This window comes from Poromitra crassiceps (genome assembly GCF_964638095.1).
Source record: "Poromitra crassiceps genome assembly, chromosome: 23".
In the NCBI taxonomy this organism is placed as follows: Eukaryota; Metazoa; Chordata; class Actinopteri; order Beryciformes; family Melamphaidae; genus Poromitra; species Poromitra crassiceps.
In genome coordinates this window covers 14,900,143-14,910,417 of record NC_139639.1, presented here as the reverse complement: position 1 = coordinate 14,910,417, position 10,275 = coordinate 14,900,143, and the positions used below count along the sequence as shown (strand labels likewise).

At 42.8% G+C, this 10,275-nt stretch overlaps 1 protein-coding gene across 1 annotated transcript; it reads right to left on the bottom strand.

Moving 5' to 3' along the window:
* Positions 1 to 713: 713 nt before the first annotated feature.
* LOC310796995 (calcium-activated potassium channel subunit beta-2-like) lies at positions 714 to 2,587 on the bottom strand (the record flags this gene model as incomplete). Its single annotated transcript, XM_083659261.1, has 4 exons — positions 714 to 998; positions 1,299 to 1,494; positions 2,197 to 2,367; positions 2,535 to 2,587. The coding sequence occupies 4 exons, from the start codon at positions 2,585 to 2,587 to the stop codon at positions 714 to 716; spliced, it is 705 nt and encodes a 234-aa protein (XP_083515387.1).
* Positions 2,588 to 10,275: the final 7,688 nt, after the last annotated feature.

The window sequence follows — 10,275 nt, the reverse complement described above, 5'->3', positions numbered from 1 at the left end:
CGAAGTACAAAAAATACATTAGGCTACATCATGCATTCATTTCATTATGTTGAGCCATGAGCAACAACGTCTGTTGCCGTACTTTTCATAAGAAGAGTTATTTTTGGTCACTGAGAAGGTGGATATAAAACAAGAACATTTTATTGAGTACTTCAGAAAATAATCGCATATTTATAATAATAATTAAAAAAAGGTAGGAAAGTTTGAGAAAGTTACCCAAAATGTTACACTGCTAAACATTAACAACTGCAATACACAAGGCATTTTAGGAAAGAGAGCCATGCCTTGTTCTGCAGTTCAAATTTAGCCTGGTATTATTGTATGTGTGAGATAGCAAGCATGCTCATAATATACCATATTTAGGATTCCAGAAAGAGGTATACCAAACGCCCCTGTAAACAAATACCTTCAAAACATTTTACAATGTTTTTAACAACATGCAAAAGGTCATTTATAGTGTCCCTTGTAACAGTCAGTTATTTGACAGTCACTGCCTTGGAACATTCAGTTCGCTTGTAAAAAAAATAAAAGACAAAAAAGCAGTCCCATCCTTGGTGCGGAGAGCGAGCCAGCTGTTCCAAATGTCTCAGACGGAGAGGAAAGTTGCGAGAGGTCACAGCAGGGGTCGTTCGGTTAAAACAATCCCTTTCATGTCACATGTCCATCACCAAACCATATGGCTCGGCTGTCTCAGCTGCTGTGGCCCATTTGCCTCACCTCTTCAGCTTCCCTATCTCCTCGGAGAGTATGGAGAGGTACTGTGTTAGCTTCACCATCACGATGATCAGGGTCCCTCCTGTCAGCATGCAGGACGGCCAGAGGAGCGAGTGGAAGACGGCGCTGTTGCCGTACAGCCGCGTCAGGAGGACGCTCTCCTGCTGCTCGCTGGGGTCGTAGTAGCAGGGGATCTGCTGGTTCACCTTTAGACGCTCGGAGATGTTCGCAATCATGGTGTGCATGCTCACGCTGTCCTTTTGGCACTTGGGAACATAGAAACACTGCAAGGAGAAGAGTGGAAGACACTGGCGTCATCTCAAGGCAATCGCTCAGTCATACTCACTGTTTTGGTCTACGTTCCTAATTTTTACATCACCCCCCCCATGTATCATGTGTAGAACCAGCTCTTCCTGACAATTCAGCATGACCAGGAGAAACTCCAAGTCCTATCTTCCTAACATTTTCTGAATTGGGACCCGAGTAGCTCTAAATCAGGTAACCAGGCCAACATCTGACAGCCTGTGTCAACATTTGAAACGGTTCAGTAATTCCCAGTATTTTCCCTCTGGTGCTGCACTCACTTCCGAGCTGGCGTCCTGGGTCTCCTCATTGTGAGATAAACGGCTGACACGGCCCGTGTTATTGACGCTCACGTAGATCTCCAGACACGGGTATTTGGAGACTCTCCAGCAGTCTGACCCACAGTTGTAGGAACAGTTCATCTCCACGGCGATGGTGGAGTTGAGGACAACACACACGCCCTCCTCGGTCCACACGCTGCATTGACATTTAAACGAAGAGCAAATATGCAAAGAGGAGAGAACGCGTTGGCGTCTGATGCTATGAAAACAACTCGACTTGTGGTGTGAATTGGTGCGGAAAGATATCTGGCCCCGGTGTTGTAGTCAAGTCACGATATCTCGAGTCGAGTCGCGAGTCCCCAGTGTTTGAGTCCAAGTCCGAGTCACCAAAGAAGAATCCGAGTTGAGTCACCATACCTGAGTCTGAGGCCAAGTCTGAGTCTGGAGTTACTGAACATGAGCGTAAATTCACATCTAGGTGGAACATGTGTCTGCCCTTACATGAAATTGAATACTGTCACAGTAGCCTATTAATATGGCTAACAATATCTCATGCCAAATTATTAGGGTCTATTACAAAAACAACAACAACAAGAACAAAAAACAGCCTTTATCAATCAATTAACAAGTCAGAGTCCTCATCTCCAACTACTAGTCTGAATGCATCAATGCTCGAGTTCAAGTCCGAGTCATCGGTGCACAAGTCCGAGTCACAACTCCTGAAAATGAGTCTAGAACTCTTGACTCGAGTCCGACTCGACTACAACACTGTCTGGTTCTATGAAGCACTTCTTTTTTATGATTTTCAGGTTGAGAGAGTGGTGGTTTGTCAACAAGCACACCTAATAAATCAAACAGTATCTGACAGAAAATATCAAACCAGAGCTCAGGCCTGTACCTGTCTGCGTAGGAGCGCAGCACAGTGATGCCCAGGACAAAGTACATCATGACTGAAGCCAGGATCATCCCAAGACCCAGAAAAATGGCCCTATCTTCACCGGGCTTCAGAGCCGTCACCGTCTTCTTCTTGTCCAGTATGTCTACCTCACGGAACTTCTGGTAGATTGACCTGCTGATGGGGAGCAGAAGAAATAAGGAGGAATCACAACAACATCCAAAGCTGGGGTGTAAAGGTTGTGATGACACGAATCTCCGAGCGCGTGAGGGGCGACAGCGTGACCAGATCTTGTGAACGCACGCTAAATGATTAGGGCTTAAATAGACTGAACCTGTTACCTCCTTTCATTTCCTCTGGCGGCTGTATTTTTGGCCCCCGCTACAAAGAACATCTTTCCTGATGACCCTCGTGCTCCTCTGCCTGCTGAAGGGCTGCGGAAAGAGTGTTGAAAGGACCTGAGGAGAATGATGGCCAGTTAGAAGAAGTAGGCTATAAAAAAAGACTACAAATCGACTGAAGTCAGTTTTGTGACATTCAGATACTCTTTCAATACCAAGACCTTCAATAGGAAAAACCTCAAACTCTGTGTCTTGTTTTTAAGTCTCACCTCAAAACAAATTTTTATTCAATGTATTTTTTGATTTATCTTGATGTATCTTTTTTAAGCTGTGTGTTCCTTTTATTCTGTGTTTATAGCTCTACTTTTACCCCCATCGTTCCTGTTGTTGATGTAACCATTTTCTATAAGTTGATGTTCACTACATTTTATTTATTTGTGCTTACTTTCTATTTGTTTGAATGTGTTTTTATTCTATGCTTTATTGTAAAGGACTTTGTAGCAATGGTTTTGAAAGGTGCTATATAAATAAAGTTGATTATTATTATTATTATTATTATTATTATTATTATTATTATTATTATTATTATTATTATTATTATTATTATTATACCTCAAACCCAAGTTCGAATTTGAACTAGCCATGATAGAATAAAGGCTTTTTAATCATAAGAAGAGTTGCCTTGGACTTTTTTCAATTTTTATATGGACTTTCCCCTTTTTGAGTTCCAAAGAGCACCTTCTTTTTTAAGTTTTTAACTTTGATCCAGACAGAGCGTAGTAGCCCTCTCTTATATGATCTTCTTTCACCAAGTTTTCACCATTTGATTTGCAAAGAAATCTTTTTCTGCTCTAATTTAGATGAAGACCGTGAGAAATGAGTCCGTACCTTTGGTGCATCTTTGCTGTCAAACTCAGTACTCTTGTCAATAAATCCAGTGTTGTACATAGGAAAGAAAGAAGTACAGTGGGTGTTGCTCTTAACAACCCTGCATACAGCAATCCCTCATTGCCACAGGAGAGACCTCAGAATGCTATGCTGTGTCAGGGCAGAAACACACACTGTGTGGACTCTGCGCTCTCAGCTGCCAGGTAAACATCCCATTTTCAACACAAAGAAACACTAATAAGGGTAAACAAGATGATGGATTGCCCCCAATGAATGTTGACGACATGCTCATGAAAAACATACCTGCTGTAGCCTGAACCCTGCTCCTGTCAACACAAAGTCATTGGGTCCTCTCATGGCACAACAGCAACACCTCGCCTCCTCTCTGCCTCCTCTCTCTACTCTGTCCCCGTCCCACCGTTTGAAGCAAACACACCATTCAATACTCCACATCTTTGTTTCCCCCTAAAAGACATTAGGCTTGATTCATATGCAAATGAACGGGCGACCCGAGACATGATGAGTTATTAGTTCCAGGTCGGCCAGGGGTTAACGTTCAGGTGAGGGGTCGATGCCAATCCACTTTACAGATTGCCAGGCTTTTTATTCAAAAGCCTCATTTGGAGCAGGCGTTTAGCGTTTTCTGGCCATGTTGAGCATGCCCTGACTGCTCATTTGTTAATATCAAAGTAGTAAGGTCATTTGCCTTTCCTCCGCCTTGATCCAAACCTGAATTAGAAACACTAAACACCGACCAATAATCAATAGCAGAATCAACAATCAAGATAGGGAAAAGAAGGATCCGCAGCACACCAATCAACAATCACCAATCAAATCATATTGTTTAGTTACTCCCCCCCCCCCCCCCCACATATGTAAATAAACAATGTAGAACAGAGTCACTGAGTCTAGTCCCAGGCAAGCAGAATGAGCAGGCCTGCTTCATTCTGGTTGGGGGGATAACAAACCGTGCCTTACTGCCAGGAACAGAATAGAGGGAGAACAAGCCAACAAGTTCCACAAAGATGACTAATTTCCTCATTGTATTGCACTCCCAGCTGCTTTTAGGAAAACTGTTGCTGAGAAAGAACTTCAGTGTCAAAACGTCCACAAGAAATGTAAACGTAGCCTAGATGCAACATGAAGCCTGCACACACCGGCATGCACAACAAAGACACGTACATTCATTTTATGTTCTGCTTTATTATAACTTTCTCAACTTCTCTCCTCTGTAAAAGCACGCTGACCATTTTGAGTGCCTCGAGTTCCACACATAACTGTATTGATTTCAGCTAAACGTGGACACAGACTTTCACAATGACCGCCTTACGCCATCTAGCAGCTCTGGAGTGGAGCAAAGCTTTGAAAGGCTTTCGAGGGCAGTACGTTTGCTTCGTGCACCACGGAGGCTGGCTTTGCAGCGTGACTTGCAAATTACTTCCTAGCCAATAACATGTGAAGGAATCATCAGTATATATGGAACAGGTAGGTTTATTCGGGCTCAGGGCCCACTTGTACAAAGCACCTTAGGTTAAGATTTCCCTTAGAGTCAGAGCTAAGGTGTCCATAAAAATAGAATCGGCTGCACAAAAGACCCTTAAATCTTGTGCTTATGTTTTCCTTAAAAAATGTAACCTTATGGAGAAGATTTAAGGGTATTTTATGGACACCTTCACTCTGACTTTAACCTAAGGTGCTTTGTGCAACTGGGCCCAGTGCCTGACCTTGGGCTTGCCTAGTTAGGCCCTAATGATATGACACAATCTTTAAAAACATTTGACAAAGTAATATACATGTAAAAAATAAAATATATACTTTCCAAAAATGACAAAATGTTTGAGAATATTCCATTAATATCATATATCCATTTAATTAGTAAACAAGTATGTTCAGCCCAGTAGAGTTCATGTGACAAATGTGAAAATATTGAAGTGCCATGCTGGAACAAACAGTAGGCTGGACTGAACTTTATGTTCTCAAAGAGATTTGCTGTATGTCTTATTCTAATCAGCAGCTTGAAAGACTGGTTTTTGGATTTGGATAGAGTCACCATCATCAGTGCTGGAGGCAGAACGTCTTTCTGTGTCTGATGCAGAGAGATGCTTCGACGCACTGACAGGACTGAGTGAAACTGCTTGCCACAGCAGGAACGTATTGTTCCGATTCCCCCATTATCTTTTTAATGAACTACATGTCCCGGGCCAGAGGCAGATAGGATCAGTGGACCTCACTGTAAATTCCTTATGGGTGTGTCCTCGGTTCATATTTCTCCCAGCTGCCTTTCTCCCGTCTTGTCAGACTGTGTGAAAACACAAATGAATGAATGATAAGCCAAACCGGCGGCATGTGGCAAACCTAGTTTGTAATTTCCTATGATTCCATTGAGCACATTAATCGTACAAGAGAATTAAAGGTTAGCGAAGGTGATGGAAACATTGTGCATAACAGAGACATGGTAGCTATGGGGTTTGAAGGCTTGAAGGCTCGGCTTTGATCATGCAATTTCTGGTTCAGTGCTGAACTCTCATCTTCCCAAACTAACGTTCAGCGCACAGTGGCTTTCGAAGCTTGGACCTCCTCTTTGAGAAAGAATGTCTCGGGATGTATTTTTTGCCTTGTCCTTCGAGTGATTATTGCTGTCTGGGCAGGTGTCCTAGTGTTTGTCTTGGTGACTCCACTGCTCAGCAGAGATAGAGCAGAGCTGTAAACACTTAACCAGAGGTGATGATGGAGATTGACAGTTTGATAGTGTGAACAGTGTGTGCATAGTATAATATGACATTGTGAGCATATTGTACATGCTGTTAATATAATTGTAACACAATGTAGCATCACAACCCAATCATCATCGAATTATATGTTACACTTTTATTGTACCTCAAACAGGGCAGTAAATAAAAGCATGTTCCAGACAGTGTGGGGGGAAATAATCCAATCAAGATTCATCAGTGCACTTCTACGAAATAGGCAAAGAAATCCAAGTTCAAAAGCGTAGTCCAATCAGAGAATTCCATACTGCAACCCTATAAATTAATTTAACATGTATGAGAAATGGTAAGAGATAACCCATTGTATTTGCAGTCATATGCTTTGTGTTATGCTCTATTGTGTGTTATACCATTTCGAACCACACGGCCTGCTCAATCTGTGTGCCAGGCCTCAGTGTTTTCCCCCGGCGCCTATAATAATGTATCCCTTTCCCTGCAGTGCACATGTAAATTATAATTAGGTTCAGCTCCTGTGTGACTAATGTGCGCTGAGCTGAAATAGCAGAAGTAATGTGTCTTAATCGGTGAGGTCCTACCTCTTGTTGGTGGCTTGTTAGGATAATCCGGATTTGGGGCTACAACTGTCAGCAGTGGCTCTCAGCAGCATGTTCTGGGCTCTCGGGGAACAGCAGCCGGCTCCCTCTTATTTAAAGTCTTGCCCCAAGTGTATAGCATGCCTCTCATACCTGGTGACGTAATATGAGGTCCCCTGCACAATGCCGGCCTGAGTTGGTCCACCAGCACAATGAATCTCAACTGGACCTCCCTGGTCCTGGCTGTGACTGGCTCCTGTGTGGGCCCACTGCTATCGTTACTGCAGACACGACTGCACATCCACAGATCAATTCTACAGCAGCTCAATTCATTCAAACAACTCAAACTTGTGTGTGTGAGAGAGCTTGAGTGCCACGGCTACTACAATCCAGGAAAACGTTGCTACATTCTGCCACAAGGTGTCACTGCAGCCTCAGAAAGTACACACACATACAGTAAATGGGGGTTTCCTCTTTCTCTGTGGAATGTCTTTGATGTTTTGATTTGGGGTGAGTATGGTAATTTGGTAAAAAGTGAAAATGTTAGTTGGTGTGAAAATCTATCGGTGTTACTAAAGAATAAGACATTATATAATCTCATTGTTTCTCCTTTGGGGAAAAGGGCTCCAGCAAGGCCCTACAACAAACTTTATTTTACACCTTTAAGATTCACAGTAAGGAAAATGAAGTGGTTATTTAACCCCTGTAAACCTACCAGTTTAAGGCACAGATGTGTAAAAGATTATTCTAAATTCTCAGTCTATGATCAGAAAAAAGCCTAGAGAGAAAACATGTTATTTGACCATTGTTCCAGTCTGCAGACTATGAGAAAATGCACAGGCTGAAAGTATAGTGTGTTATTCATCACACCCATTTTCAGAGGATCCACAGTAGATTAGACATTGTAAACTTAAATGAACTGTGCCAACATGCACTACGTATGCATGTTTTCAATTTCAATGTGCATAAATGGTTAAGCCATGAATGCAAGACCTAAGAGGAAAGGCTGTTTTGAAAACGTGTATGATGATCCGTGGCATTTAAAATGTTGCCACCAAATCTAGTCCATAGAGGCTATTCAGCTGCGGCCGTCTGTGTCTCCCTGTGTTGACAGCTTAAGTGATTCCCACCACAGTGTTGGTCGGGCCAGCCGGGGGATTTCCCCTAGCTAGCAGGCCCTGCCTTGATAAGCCATCTTGGATGTAATCACTCCTCATCTCCCTCTTGCGTGTGAAAGTCATTGCCATGCAGCAGACTGCTAGCATGGCCCTTCTCAGAAAGCAAAAGAGCGACAAGAATGCAGATCTATAGAGCTGTCTCCTGCATCTGAGCTTGAAAGCTATTCCTTTAATTATACTTCAGATTTAGCCCTGAAGAAAATGGGACTTCCTTTACATACAGGGAGGAGAAGAAAAATGAAAACAACACGCAGGGTCAGGGACAACACAAGGGCAGATGTACTGTAGATGACATTTGTCTGTTTGGGGTTAGGCCTAAACATAGCCACAGAAGAATTGCAGACTTGTGTTCGTGGGCCACATTTGGAGGTGAAACAACATAGTTAGAGGGGGGGATGAAAGGCGATTCTGCTTCTTTGTTTCTCCGGATCTAAAAATAGCTCTTGCTGAGCAGGCAGCAGTCTCTCTCTCTCTCTCTCTCTCTCTCTCTCTCTCTCTCTCTCTCTCTCTCTCTCTCCCTCTCTCTCTTTGCACAGAAATCATGCAGCATGTGAGATTCCTCTTAGTTCTAATGTGTGTAACAGTTATTGTAATGTCAATAGGGTCTTGTGCATGTGTGCATTACTGATCATGTAGCATATAGCATGTGCATTAGTGAATACATTGAGCATCCGTGTTGTGTTTGACTGTGTGATCATCATTGAGCAGTGTGTCACCACTGTGTATCAGTCTGCAGGATGAGTTTGGAGGCTTGTCAAGTGATTTATGCAACGTGGAAAAAACATATTTCCAATTTGTCACCATGTTTCTAATCTTTGTGATGAATGCCTTTTCCTTGTGAGATAATGACCTCTCATAGGTGAACAGGGAAAATGAAAGAAAAACATCATCTGACATCAGTTTCCATTCTGCACATTTACACGTGCAACAGAGGGTCATCGTGTGTACTGTAGGCATCGCTTCTTTTCAGGGCTTCACACCCCGGAAAGATTAGGAACAGCTGATATAGCATTCTTAGATTGAGATCTTTTCTATAATGAAAAAGGAAAAAAACCCCCACAGATAATAGAAATTGCCTCAAAGGTTTTTAGACTATTCCTTATCACCAATTTCCTCTACCCAACCTACTTCCCTGTTCAATTTCTTTCTTCCTTACACACGAGAGAGAGAGAGAGAGAGAGAGAGAGAGAGAGAGAGAGAGTGAATAGGCAATATTGCTGTTGCTAAGGCAGTTGACAAAGCTTTCAGTTGCCTGGCTGTATCCAAGCAATTACACAATGCCAACAGGTCCAACACACATTTATCAGACCTGCTGCTGTGCTCATATCCCCAGCAACCTCGCAGTACCTAGTCCCCCCATCCCCCACAAAGATACCACATCTACTGTACTCTTCTTCTACTCACATCTCAAAAACAGCCATCATCTCAGTTTCCAGAGGACTATAATGGATCTTCAAGATTTTTACGTTTCCCCCCCCCCACATACATACGCCTTTAAACGTGTACATGCATGTCTCACTCCATTTCCTGTATGAGTGTGCAAATGTGGATATGATTTACGGTCATAGGGAAGATGTGTGGCAATTCACAATAGCCCTACAGTGAATCATCCGTTGCATAAAGGCTGGCATTGGAAATGAGGAATTTGCTTCACATTTCTTTGCCGTCAGCCAAAAACACCCTCACATCGTGGGAGTGATGGAGCACACATTTCTGTTTCTTCTGGCTCGAGGAGAAAGAGGCGAAGGGGGCAGAATGTAGGAAAATAGCCATGATTGAACTAATGGAGATACAGTATATCGCCCTATAACCCTCTTCTGCAACATTTAGTACAAGGCTTCAAAACAATTATGCGCATGAATGTGAAATAACTAGTCCCCGTTTTTCACTCTCATAGTCCTCCTTAGTTTCTCAACACATTGTATAGTGATTGGTAGCCTAGATATAGGCACATCCCATTCGGTGGGTGCCTTTTATTCTAAGCACTGTGTGCTTTTGTTAGTGCAGACCTTTTCAGTATAAAGAGCCGTTTAAGGATACAATCCATAATCCTGGCAGTGGTAGTGCCATTGACAGAAGAGCAACTATAGTACAATATTTCTAATATTGCTCTAGGTAAAGGAAGAAAATGGTATAGATCCATTTCTACCATAATACAATATAAATATAGACAATGTAAAGGCAGTGTTGATTTGACTATATATATATTCTACAGATGAAAAAGCAGCTGTTGTGAATGCATGGCACATCCAGAACGATATTAGCCTGGGACGTCTCTGATGGTCGAGCTGCTGGGATGTTGACACAGGGCCAGATGAGCACTGAGATAACTGAGTGGGAAGATCAAAGACGGCGATGGGGAAAACCATGAGCG